We start from the raw sequence: 14,343 nt of genomic DNA on the forward strand, positions 1-14,343 counted from the left end.
GGCGTAAATAGCACAGGACCAGGTTTCACACTGCATTTGAAATATTTTATAAAACACAAAGACTGTAATGAACTCTTCAATAAATAAAACTGCCCTAAGTGAAGAAACATCCAATTTTAAAGCACAGAAAACTTCACTCTATTTAGATAATCACTTCCGTCCTTACCCGGGGTTGAACTCACGACCTGCGGAACCAAATCTAACAGCGTGTGACCAGAGCGCTAAACCATCTATGCTAGTCTATAACTTGCTTTCGATGACGATGGAATTCTTGCCACACGGTCACTCGCTACACGGTCATTGAGAATGGAAATGGGATGCAGTTATGAAGATGCACACTTCATTTGAAATATCTTATAAAGTACAAATATTCCAATGAACTAAAAATAAACACGACTGACCTAAATGAAAAAAATATTCAATACAAATATACATAATTATATAAAACACTAGATATTATATATTAATCATTTCTAGTTTATCAGCATTTATGTTTAATTATACTTATGTTTGTAGTTGGTTGAGTTCAACCAAATGCAAGATAGATATGTTCTCATTCATTCCCAGTTTTTCAAGAGGGTTAACACATACTTAAACTCCTCAATGTGTGTGAAGATAATAAAAACAGCAAGTTGTACATTTATACCATTGGTGCACGTGAACAGATAATAGATACTATGGCATGTAGAGCTCATGATATACAATGGAGTTTAGACTTTAATATTTGCATTCCGAAAGGTACACTGTTATCAAACACTTAATGTAATCTCAAAGATGAATGAAATGCCCCGATTATAATGGATCTGGTGATTTTGTGATGAGGAGATTATGGGGGAAATATATACAACGTTTCATAGCAAAATTCAGAAATTGATCATTCTGAACATATTGTATTCAATAACAATATAACTTCTGTTTTGACCTGGCCCTCGGGTCTATCCTAGCCTTCAAATCAACATTTCGATATAATAACGTCATTTCATATATTAACAATAATCATTTTCATACATATATCGATTCGATCTATTCCTGTGGACACAACAGAGTCCTCCACATCTACTTCGTACTTAGAAATGTTATTGAAAATGAATATTAACGGTAAACTAACAACTCAGCTTTATGACAAACGGGATGATTTCAGTTTCTCTATCGTCAACTTTCCGTATTTATGTAGCAATATTCCATTATTTCCTGCATATGGTGTTTATATCTCTAAACTGATTCGATACGAAAGAGATTGTTCTGCGTATGATCAATTTTTAAATCGAGGCAGGCGACTGAAATACAAGTTGATGGTGAAGGGGTTTCAAGAGTTTCGTTTAAAGTCAGCATTTCGCAAATTCTATGGTTGTCATAACGATCTAGTTTGCCAATAGGTCAAATGCTGTCTGACGTGTTTCATACCAATTGTTAGGCCGTTCTTGGTGCACTGATTTTGACTATGAATCACTCATTTACCTCATCAATCTATAGGGCTTACGGTGGATGTGAGCAGTCGACAAGGGATGCTTATTCCTTCTAGGCACCTGATCCCACCTCTCGTGTGTCCAGGGGTCCATGTTTCCCCAACTCTCTATTTTGTATAATTGCTTATAGGAGTTATGAGATTGATCACTGTTCGTTATCTTCATCTTTCATGTAGCACTAAGCATTCAAAAGATATGGCCAATGTTAACGTTTTTGTGTAGAAACACTCAAACGGACAGACCAAAAACTATATGCCTCGAATCTCTTAAAACGGGAGCATAACATGCACCGTTAATTATTCATTTTATCGTGAAATAAAAGAAATTGATAATTAGCCTGTCTCTTCCTTTATTTCCCAACCTTCCACAATATCATGAATACTAATTAAAATATACCGCAATATCTAAATAATAATACATACTAAACTACAATTTCATAATACACTGTAGTACATTCCATTGAAAAATGTTTTCCTTTTGCGTTAAACTGTCAGTAGTTGACATTCCATGTTTCGAACTGTAATGAACATAACGTGATTGTAAAGATAAAATAAACCCGGCAATGTACAACAATGACATGCTCCATTTATCTGAGGTTGATTTCCCTTTACAACAAATTATATTGTAGATGTCTCGTGGGAAGATTCTTGAGTACCACTAGTTTCCTTTGTGGAGGATGGCGCATCAGTACTAGAAAGCGACCGCGGAACAATCCCCCATTTTAATGCCTTACGCTGGAAAAATTCAACCGTACTCTTCCGAAACACAATATAGATCCAAGGATCAACGATTGAATTTGTCACGGAAATGCGTAACGCAACCAGTTCAAACTGCCCATTTCCAGATATAGTTCCGACTGCATGGCCAAAGATGTTTATCTGTGGAAATTATTAGAGTCATATAAATCACTTACGAATTGACAGTATTATTAAATTATTTATATTGAACAAAAAAAATACAGTTATGTTTTGAGCTAAACAATAATTTTGTTATGAAAGGCATATGCGCGGTAAAAACTACACGTACTTTATTTGAATACTTACTAAAAGAGGCGTAATACATGTACTGAACAGGATGACAATCAACATGAGAAAACCGATTATGTATACGTCTTTCTTTTTGGTCTTCTTCCTCTTCTGTCGGATGTTACGACAGACGTTTACGATGACTGTCATGTTCAACATTGCAGTGGTAGTTAGAATCAAAATCCCGATCAGCGAGTAGAGAAAGGCTAGCACCCTGTCCACCACAGTATCATGCACAAAGTCTAAAAAACACCACGAGCCTGGGAAAAAACTTAGGCTCCTTCGACCGGCCATTAAATGGAGGCTCGATATGAAGGCTGAAAAAATCCAAATTCCCAATATCATTATTATAGCTCTGCGGTTTTTCGTCGGTGTATTATACACATGTGGATAAAGAATCGCTAGAAACCGATCCAGAGACATGGCGCACACGATTAGTGCCGAGCCCAAAATTGTAAACATCAAAATAAATGCCATATAGTCACACATTGCTTGCGGATAGTCATACTGGAAATTAGAGGCATATCGGACCATGACGAGGGGGTAGGACAGGAACACTCCGCCCCCATCCGTAATGGCGAGTCCACAAACAAAACGGTAGAATGGACGCCATTTGTGAGTTTTGGCAGAACAGCAGAGGATAGTCAGAGCCAGGGTATTGCCCACAACTCCCAGAACTAGCAAAAGAGAAGCCGGGGCCGGTGAGGGCCACTCTGGTGAAGGTGTTGTCAGATTACTTTCCATTTATAGACGTGGCAATGTCTTCATAGTAGATCAATGTGATTCAGATGATCAACTGACAGAAAATTTATTGTACACAATATATTTGAATAAAATGTACTTCCTACTGTGCGTTTAAAATTCCCGATAGGGGGAACTGGAAAGCTACTTAATACTACTTAAAGTAGAGATATGATCTTAATATTTACAGAAACATTTCCTGTCTCGGTGGAGAAGGAAGTGCTACACCAAGTTTACTTGTAGCTCATCTGCGGACGGTTATTTTCAAATATCGATAATTATTATAATCATTTAATTAAATGTTTATACATAACACATTGTACTGACACATAGCACAAAAGCTACATGTAGTAGACATTTGGATAAGGTCAACTCCTATCCAGATGTGACATTTCACCTGTGCGATTTGAACACTTTATGTCAGATTGCGACTTTGTTAAGTGGACATGAATGGCCGAAAAAGCTGAAATATTACACTTAAAGAAGATGGATGAACCTGGCGAACAATAAGCCTATTTCTGATTGAGCACCGGTCGCGAATCGGGAGTTTAAAATCCGCATTGATGGTCCAGGTAGTTACAATAGATACAGTACCGTACTGAAACGCTGCCCAAAATATTTAGAATTCAAAACAAATATATAGATACAACCTCGCATTGGGTCAAATGCTGTCTGACGTTTCATACCGATTGTTAAGTCGTTCTTGGCATACTGATTTTGACTGCGGATAACTCCGTTTACCTGATCAGGATATAGGGCTCACGGCGGGTGTGACCGGTCAACAGGGGATGCTTACTCCTCCTAGTCACCTGATCCCACCTCTGGTGTGTCCAGGGGTCCGTGTTTGCCCAACTATGTATTTTGTATTGCTTATAGGAGTTATGAGATTGATCAATGTTCGTTATCTTCACCATGCATCATACTTCAAAGAATGATATTTAATCAAAATCATCATCATGTATATCAGACATTAAGCGGTTTTTAACACACACATAATTACACTGATGCCTGAAGTACCTTAGAAGGTACCAAATGACATTACATATATTCTCGCAACATCCAACAGTATGTTCCCCGCATTTCCATTGACATATCAACTGATGTGAATGAGAAACCTCGGATGTTTTGTGGTGTAAATCAAATGTGTAATAGCATTTTCTGTATGGTGCAGTATTAATTCTTTAATTTGGATTCAGTTTTCACCCAACAAATGTTTTTGAACAGTATTTACAACCTACTGGTACTAATATACCAAATATGATAAAGGCATCAGTTCTCGCCTCTTTTGGTACAACTCTGAGGCCGGTTTTACAGTTATAGAACGTACATTTGCTGTTAGATTTCCCAGCAAATACAAATGGGACAGAAACAGACACTTGATTTGCTTTTGTTTTTGTAATTAACTGCAGTTCACAGTGACTTTTAGACAGTCTGCACCAGTTGGTTGCATATTTGGCTTTTGACATGATCTCTTCAAGTAACTTCTTAAGCATTGTTGCAATTGTTCTCTTTAACTTTCCTTTAACGTGTCCTTTACATAAACAACATCAACGGCAAACTGACAACTCAGCTGTATGACAATCGGGATGATTTCAGCTTCTCCATCGTCAACTTCTCATATTTATGTAGCAATATTCCATTATCACCTGCATATGGTGTTTATATATCTCAACTGATTCGATATGCAAGAGCTTGTTCTGCGTATAGTCAGTTTTTAAATTGAGTTAAGCTACTGACAAACAAGTTGATGGTACAAGGGTGTCAACCGTCTCGATTGAAGTCAGCAATTCGCACATTCTATGGTCGTTATAACGATCTAGTTCGTCAATACAACCTATCATTGGGTCAAATGCTGTCTGACGTGATTCATACCGATTGTTAGACCGTTCTTGGCACACTGATTTTGACTGCGGATAACTTTGTTTACCTGATCAGGATATAGGGCTCACGGCGGGTGTGACCGGTCAACAGGGGATGCTTACTCCTCCTAGGCACCTGATCCCACCCCTGGTGTGTCCAGGAGTCCGTGTTTACCCAACTATCTATTCTGTATTGCTTATAGGAATTATGCGATTGATCACTGTTCGTTATCTTCACCTTGCATCCATACTTCACAGGAGGACCCATACTTGTTTACATTTATTCACTAGTTGCATGTTGGAATCAATTACTTGTGATCGTCATTAAGACTGCATAAACTTAGCATAAAATGCCAGAGACAAATAATTATGGGAAGTCTATTCATTGATAACAAAGAAAAAAAATAGGTATCAAAAATTGGTATTTGAACCACAGATATATAATCTGGGCTTGTCCAAAACCTCAGTGAGACTGCCGCTATACCACCTCGGCTATCCATCCCATAAAAGGTTTCCGAATTTCAAGCTATCTAAAGTCACCCGTCGTGGACATAGGAATTTTCTTGATAATTCTACAAAAGTTATACACAAGAAGTAAGCTTCTTTCATAGAGTGGGTCAAGTCTTTATACTTTTATTTACAAAACATATTAAACCTGAAGATGTACTAACATATTTTACTTAGTTCACAATGGAGACTTTGCCCACTCCATTTGAAAATCTGCTTGGAAATGTCAAATTTACTATTATTTTGTGCGTTTTCCGCGTATAGGTGATTTTAAGTAGAATTTTTTCAATGTACATTTGAAATGGGCACATCAAAAAAGCATTTTTGGAAAATATGGATTGATTGTTTTAACTAAAATGCAAATTTTTCTCTTCTTTTTTTTTCCGGAGAGTTTCAATTTTAACTTTGATGTTTGTCCCTCTGTGGGTTCTCGGCTCGATAAAGTCACCCATCTTCTTTAAGTAAACATGAAACACTTCTTTTCCCCATGCAGCAGTGGCTATGTCTACGTGACAGTAAGGCTTGATTCTCTATATCTACTCCCAGCAAGAATCACAACTGATGCTCTTGCTACTAAGCAGAAACATCATCGACGATTTGTGTTTAATATGTACTTCTTTAATGCATTCTCGTTGAAAATTGTGACTTTTGATACATGTAGCAGCTTACAAAGTAAAGGAGGACCCTAAATTAGAAAATTCGTCGAATGAAAATTAAAACTGCTATTAAAATAGTCTTAGCTACAAAGGTATTGTACTGATTTTTTTTAAGAAATGAAAATGCGATACAGTTATTCGACGTAAATTTCAGAGGATCATGATGCAAGATACACACTGCATTTGAACTATTCTATAAAACACAAAGATTGTAATGAACTCTTAAATCAATATCACTGCCCTAAGTGAAGAAATATCTAATTCTAAAGCACAGAGAACTTCACTATAATTAGATAATCATTTCCGCCCTTACCCGGGGTTGAACTCACGACTGCGGAACCAAATCTAGCAGTGTCCGACTAAACTATCTATGCAAGTCTATAACTTGATTTCGATGACGATGGAATTCTCGCCACAATATCACACGCTACACGGCCATTGAGAATGGAAATGGGATACAGCCATTAAGAGGATCATACAAGATACACACTTTATTTGAAATATTTTATAAAGCACAAAGATTGCAATGAACTAATCATAAACATGACTGTCCTAAGTGAAGAAATATTTAATATAAATATACATAATTATATAAAACACTAGAAATTACCAACGACACGGAACAAAATGTATCTGTCATATACTTGGGACGACTTCAGGACGATACAATACATGTATTTACATAGAAACAAAAACTAAATGAGCATTCTGAAAGTACTGCATAAGCAATACCCAGTACATGTATCCTACCGGCGCCCCCATTAATTTACGACTGTACTTAATATTCAAGGTAATGTACAGGTACTGTTGTTTGACCTTGAACTGTGACCCGATACATTGGTACCAAGTCACCATGTTTACCGGTGTCGAATTCATTACATACAGTTGACGCATGTAGTTTTTATCAGGAATGAAATAGCAGTTTTTGCACAAAATACGTGGGGGAAATATTTAAATAATCATGAGACGCACAAAACAACACACCGATATAACATTCATATCTGTATGTTAAATACTTATAAAGGACTTCAAAATACTAATTACTCTCAACTGTTTGAAGGCCGATATCGAATACTCGTGACTGCAGGAATGCGGTAAATTGAGAACTGCCGACGCATCAGACATTACTCACAGCCTACACAAAAATACTCGCGTAATCAACAGATTTGATATAAATTTTCATTGTTCAATGAGCTTGAAATGTCAAATTCATGAAGTTTTATTTATACAAATTCAGCGATCAAGGCTCGTCGACTGTCTCTATTCAGTCGTCCCACTTTTACCGCACCATCTCAATCCCGATAAATAAAAAACGTAAAATATAAAAATTGCTTTAAAACTTGTCCATTAAATGTTACAAAATTCGAACTTGATCTGTAGTTTGTCACGATGAAACTACACTGCAAGTATTAAATGAATGAATACACGCAAGCATAACGGGAAAAAATTGGACAGACAGACAGACAGATGGAGAAGAAAGCTATAGTCCCCTTCGGTTTTACAAACCGGTAGGGAACTAATAACTGAAGTAAAATCAAATACAAACTAGCAATAAAACTAAACTACAAAGGCTGATAAAAAGAAAAAAAAACCCAAAACGTCTACATAATGGAAAAATAATGTTTTACATGGATTAATAAAAAATACGTATGTTGTCAGCGGAAGTCATCCATGTACAAACACATATATTACATGCATGTACTTTAAACGCCGTGTGCAGAATGTAAAAGGAGATATTCATCTACTTTAAAGCCACACTTCCTTGATTCTTCTTGACGGTTGATGACCGGAAATAAATTCTTTTCTTCAACCTGATAAGCCCCAAGGTTTGACACAAGTTTCCATTGATAAAATATCGACTGTTCACTTAAATTGATATAAGGGGATCCACCAATCAGCTCCTTTACCACACAAAGCTAGTACAGCAGCAGTCTAGTTCATAAATAACACACTTCATTATAACTAAGTATAGTTAGATATATATCATTACAATTAAAGTTTAAGCTACCCCTTGCTTTCATTCAACATTTGCTTATTCAATTTCTTCTCCAAGTTCCCTTTCAAACGACGAAAGTCCTTATTCATGTAAATCACGTCTTAGTTTGAACCCTTTACATAGCAGAGTAATTAGTGCATTTCCTGTAAATTAACAACATATACTATTGCATTTTCTGTGTAGTTTTGGTGTTATTTACCTATGATAAAGTAAATATTTTCTAAAAGATTAGATTGTGAACTATCTGGAAAAAAGGACATTCAAACAATAATTTATGTTGTCATGGTAACAAAACACCAGTAATACTGAGGAAATTCATCTTGAAAAGTATATTTTATGTTCCTTCTACTATCGATATGAAATAAATGGTGACACTGAAATCAGAACAGTATTATCGAGTATGGAAAATGCTGTGGGGGAACTTTTATGGGACGAATAAATTATGGGAATTGCTGTACCTGTACAACCGTAACAAACAAAAGATAGATTGCTGGATCCAGTAAATATTTTACCAAGCGACTATTTTTCCTCACAGAAATATGAACTGCAGTGAAGGATAAACTTCCGAATCAGAAGTATTGTACCACAACATATGCGAGAAGTGTTTTAAATAAATCAAATGTGGTTTCTAAATAATTGCCAAGGACCTGTTTTGTTTGTTTGCCATTGGTGGGTCCAATTACTCCAACAGTTTTATAACCTCATAAAGATAAGAATTACATAGAAATAATAAGATCTGTCCACAAAATGAAGTCAACTTCAGCATACAAGGAGTAATCGTCCACATGTTACTTCAATTTAGGTATAGAAGTTTAAATAGGAATAGGGCCATCAGAAACACAAGATATTACACATGATGTTGCTTATACCGGAACGTTATGATATAATATCTGGCCAAACTATTACAGTATGTTCAGGTTTTTTTTTTTTTTTTTTTTTTTTTTTTTTTATCCGTGTTCAATTCTAACAGAGTTGTACTACTTGTACAAGAATAAGTTTTATGAAAATTTGAGCAATTCAAACCCGTTTGTTGTTTTCATCACTACGGGTAATCTTTTTAAAAAATTATATTTTACGAAACACACTGAAAATCTTTTTGTTTTGATAAATATGTTTTGATTAACACGGGGTCATCCGTGTTAATATGGGGAACAACGGGTTTTGATTGGTACAAATACCATTCATATTCAAGGTTATATCTGTAAAGAAAATCTTACTAAATACAAAGGGAACCAGGATAATGTTTATTTAATTTGTTGGTTAAGACGGCAAGCATTTTAAAAATGAGGCCCATGGGCCACATCGCTCGCCTGAGTCACCTTGACCCATATTTAAAGATTTTCCCTATAATTATACATGTATTCGCATGTAAAACTTTGATTCCTTATTGTGGTCCCACCCTACTCCTGGGGGTCATGGTTTTCACAAATTTGGATATGCACTATGTCAGGAAGCTTTCTTGTAAATTTAAGCTTTTCAGACCAAGTGGTTCTTTAGAAGAAGATTTTTATATGACCCCACCCTATTTTTGCATTTTTGTGATTATCTACCCTTTGAAGGGGACATGGCCCTTCATTTGATTAAAGTTGGAAGCCATTCACCCAAGGATGCTTTTTTTGCCAAGTCTGGTTGAAATTGGCCCAGTGGTTCTGGAGATGAAGTCGAAAATGTATAAAGTTTGCAGACAGACGACGGACAAGTGGCGATCAGGTGAGCTAAAAAGCTATACTTGTATAGTCTACCGAATCGAATATGTTAACTCCGTACTTCCGGTTACCACAGTTGGTAGTCACCAAAAACGCGACGTCATTTGTGTAGGACGTAACAGTGTATATTGATAACAATGGGTAGCACGAAGTAAAAGTATATAAACCGGTCATATGCGACATTCGGGGCCTGCGAGACAGCGAACGATAACGATAATAAGCAGTAAGAAATTAGCAGCAGTTTTAATGAATTACAATGGAAAATTTAGCACCACACAAAAGCAATTGGCAAGTCAGGACAGAAAAGCAAAATGTGATTAATTGGGCTATCCATATAAAAAAAAAACTATTTGATATAGGTTTGGGTCATATTTGGTGTAATGAAGAATATAATGGCGTATATTGTAATACTTATTTCCCAATAATGAAGTAAAGAATTTCTTATATTTTTGTGCAGAATATTGTTGAACAAATCAACTCCTCACCAAGATGTAAAATTTATATGTACATTTATGACTATTTTTCATTGCAATTTTACTTGATGAAGTACCACATATTTATAAAAAACACATTAGTAGAATTAGAATGTCTTCGCATAATCTTGCCATTGAGAGTGGACGTCATTTTAATGTAGCAAGAAATAACCGCTATTGTAAACTTTGTAATTTAGATATTGAGGACGAATTTCATTTTATTTTAAAATGTCCTTACTTTATTGAATTGCGCAGGAAATATATCAAGAGGTATTATTGGAAAACCCATCTATTTTTAAACTTATACAATTATTAAGTGTAAAAAATTTCAAAGAGTTGTGTAATTTGGGGAAATATCTTTACTGTGCCTTTAATTTATGTAATGATTTACTTATATAGTATTCTCTGTCTATAAATTCACATCAGTATTGTGTAACATACCATATAATGTCATACCATGCCACACAATACAATTGTTAACTTGTTTATTATTTTTGTAAACATGTATGCCATAAGACGTATGTCTTCAGCAATAAAGAACAACATTTTAAGGGTAACATTTCTCAGACACCAAAATCTGAATTTTACCGACGAAAAGAAATACCAAATTATCGTCTTAATTATATTTCATTGGGTGTCAATCGATCATTTAAATGAAAGGTGAAGATAACGAACAGTGATCAATTTCATAACTCCTATAAGCAATACAAAATAGAAAGTTGGGCAAATACGGACCCCTGGACACACCAGAGGTGGGATCAGGTACCTAGGAGTAAGCCTCCCCTGTCGACCGGTCACACCGACCGTGAGCCCTATATCTTGATCAGGTAAACGCATTTATCCGTAGTCAAAATCAATGTGCCACGAACGGTCTAACAATCGGTATGAAACACGTCAGACAGCATTTGACCCGATGATAGATTGTATTGGTAAACTAGATCGTTATAACGACCATAGAATTTGCGAAATGCTGACTTTAAACGAGACTGTTAAAGCCCCTGCACCATCAATTTGTTTGCCAGTAGCTTGCCTCAATTTAAAAACTGGCCATACGCAGAACAAGCTCTAGCGTATCGAATCAGTTGAGAGATATAAACACCATATGCAGATGATAATGGAATACAGGTGACTCTCTACAACTCTAAGTTCAAGGGACCTTGATAAAACTTCGAGAAATTGCGAGTTCGAAATTCGTAAATTTAAGGTCCGCCGGTATGGTTCAGATTTTACAGTAACCCGAAATGTATACCAACAAGATCATATGATATCGTTTTGACATGTTTGCCTTCGTATTCGTCAGGTACTTATTTTGCATGAATAAAAACATTTCAAAGTTTATGTATTTATTTGTTCTTTAATCATGCTTAGATAGGCATACAAAACCAAGTTTCGATGACGCTTTACTATCGCAAACTAAACATAGCACAATGTTATGTCGCTTTACCCAAAGCAAAAATTCTAACGAATGAGTAAAACGATGTTTTAGAGTAACTTTACACTCTCACCATTTCTTTTCTCTTTGTATGTGAATGATTTCGAGATGGAATGTATTGAAAACATGTGTATCTCAGTTGAAATCAAAGATATTGTTTTGTTTTTAATTATGTATGCTGATGATACGGTACTATTTTCAGAGACAGAACAAGGTTTACAAGATATGTTGAATTGTTTACAATAGCATACCTCAAAGTGGAATATAAAGGTTAATGTGGACAAAACAAAAATAGTTGTTTTTAGAAAAGGTGGGAAATTAAAAAATAATTATTGTTGGAAGTATGATAACAAGTTGGTTAGTATTGTTGAAAATTTTAATTATTTGGGTATAACATTAAATTTTAATGGAAAATTTCACAAAACACAAAATGTTTTAGCAGCGCAATGTAGAAAAAGTTTAAGTAGCCTATTAACCAAAATGAAAAAATGCATTTAAATGTAGGTACACAGTTGTCATTGTTTGATACGTATACAGGAAGTCTAGCAAATTATGGTTGTGAAGTTTGGGGCTCACATCCAGTAAATGATTTGGAAAATGTTCATTTGAATTTTTGTAAAAAAAGTTTTATATGTCAAGAAGTCTACTATGTCTATGATGGTCTACAATGAATTAGGACGGACACCTCTACATGTGCTAAGAAAGTATAGAATATTGAAATATTGGTTAAAACTAAAGAAGACAAATAATTGTATTTTAAAGAGTGTTTATCAGGAAATGTTAGATGTCTGTGATTCAAATTCTTATACTTGTTGGTTGACATATGCAAGAAATTTATATTCTGTAGGATTTGGATATGTATGTTATTGTACTTATGATATAAATGAAAACAAATTTTTATCTGAAGTACAACAAACAAACAGGTTGTAATATGGATATATTTAATGGTCACCATACAAACAGTCTATGTGCAGACACTATGATGTGAAAATATTGTCCACGTAACGCAAAAACAAATGGCCCAAAATTCAGTCCGAATTTCCTCAGCGCCTCTAAAAAAAATATCTTTTTGGAGATAGAGTTTCCTAGGAAAATGGTCTAAAACATTTACTGAATGTAATTAGATTTTAATTATTTTACTATGATTTAAAGATGGCATCCATAGCTACAGGACTAACTAAAAATATTGGCATGTCAATGAATTGGATAAAAAGATATGATGAACCAAAGGTCATTTGAGGTCATCGAACATTGTTACAAATAAATTGGACTGATTTTTTTTCTTTCTCTAAAACATCTTTTTTTAAACATCAAACACAACGTTTAAATCTTATGTTCTTAAAAGTGGTTAATTTGTGAAAATATTTTAGTTGGTATGAAAACGAATTCAATTTGGAAAGAAAACAGTGTGAATTTCCTCTGTCTTTTTTTTTTAAATTTTGCATTTTGAGCCTAAATTGCTCAGATAAACACCAAAAAATCATATCCTGTATGAATGTATATTTATATTATATATGAATTTTTGAAATTTCATATAAAGAATGCATAAAGGTACCAAACCAAACCAAACAACAAAAAATCACTTAAAAGCATAATATGTATACGGTGTGACCGTTGAGACGAGCGAAGACCCATGACATCTTACAACACGACTTTAGGCATTTCATTTAAGGTAGCTCCATCCTCATGTGACTTATCAATATTAAAGGTTAAAAGTGGAATTTTTTTTTTATCAATTTCCACTCAATATAGTTTAATTTAATTAATAACTAAAGGAAATGTATATGTTGCCACCTTTTTAAAGATGTCAGACATACAAAAATTAGAAGCATACATCAACATCAGAAAATCACTCATTTTCGTTAAACAGAATAATAAATATATATAGATAAAAACTTCGCTCGCTATTAAAATAATATCACCGACCAACCTAAATGTTCTGATCTCATTAAAACTTTAATACTTTAGTGAATCTTTAACCACAATAATCAAATGTTTGGCTCGAATTGTTTTGAACACAGCCTTATTTTCCTTTGTAAAAATAATTCAAAGAAGTAGCAATCTGACATTCGATATTGATATCGTAATTACGCCTTAGTATTTAATAATCTAAGATAATCTTGTGCCATTAGTTGTATTTGAATCAGTGCATGTAATTCATTATAGTAAAGTGTAAACTGTGAAAAATACAATAGAATTGACATGAATCAACGGATGATGGACACATACTAATTAGATCATTAATGATTCAACTAGATACTCACGTAAAGAAATTACGTATCGCAGATCTACATTATGTACCCCTCTAAACTGCAAATATTGTTTTAGATGTATTTGTAAATTATTTGATTGCTATTGATTCTAACTATTCTAAAGTTTCAACTTATATTGTGGTGAAACCTATTAATGTTTTGAAAAGGGAGGGTGTGTAACAAGTTGGGCGCACTAAACATTTTCATAAAACTATTAATGAAAGTTGAAG

At 34.6% G+C, this 14,343-nt stretch overlaps 1 protein-coding gene across 1 annotated transcript; it reads right to left on the bottom strand.

The window, feature by feature from the left end:
* Positions 1-1,798: 1,798 nt before the first annotated feature.
* Positions 1,799-3,360, bottom strand: LOC125672339 (prostaglandin E2 receptor EP4 subtype-like). The gene is made up of 2 exons (XM_048908573.2): positions 2,510-3,360; positions 1,799-2,344 (listed from the first exon to the last, which is right to left on the bottom strand). The coding sequence occupies exons 1-2, from the start codon at positions 3,233-3,235 to the stop codon at positions 2,084-2,086; spliced, it is 987 nt and encodes a 328-aa protein (XP_048764530.2). The 5' UTR covers positions 3,236-3,360; the 3' UTR covers positions 1,799-2,083.
* Positions 3,361-14,343: the final 10,983 nt, after the last annotated feature.

This window comes from Ostrea edulis, chromosome 4, assembly GCF_947568905.1.
Source record: "Ostrea edulis chromosome 4, xbOstEdul1.1, whole genome shotgun sequence".
Classification (NCBI taxonomy): Eukaryota; Metazoa; Mollusca; class Bivalvia; order Ostreida; family Ostreidae; genus Ostrea; species Ostrea edulis.

Coding starts and splice junctions, on each gene's coding strand:
- LOC125672339 (XM_048908573.2), bottom strand. CDS start 3,235: ATGGAAAGTAATCTGACAACACCTTCACCAGAGTGGCCCTCACCGGCC. Junction 2,345..2,509: donor CATGTATTACGCCTCTTTTA/GTAAGTATTCAA, acceptor TAATTTCCACAG/ATAAACATCTTTGGCCATGC.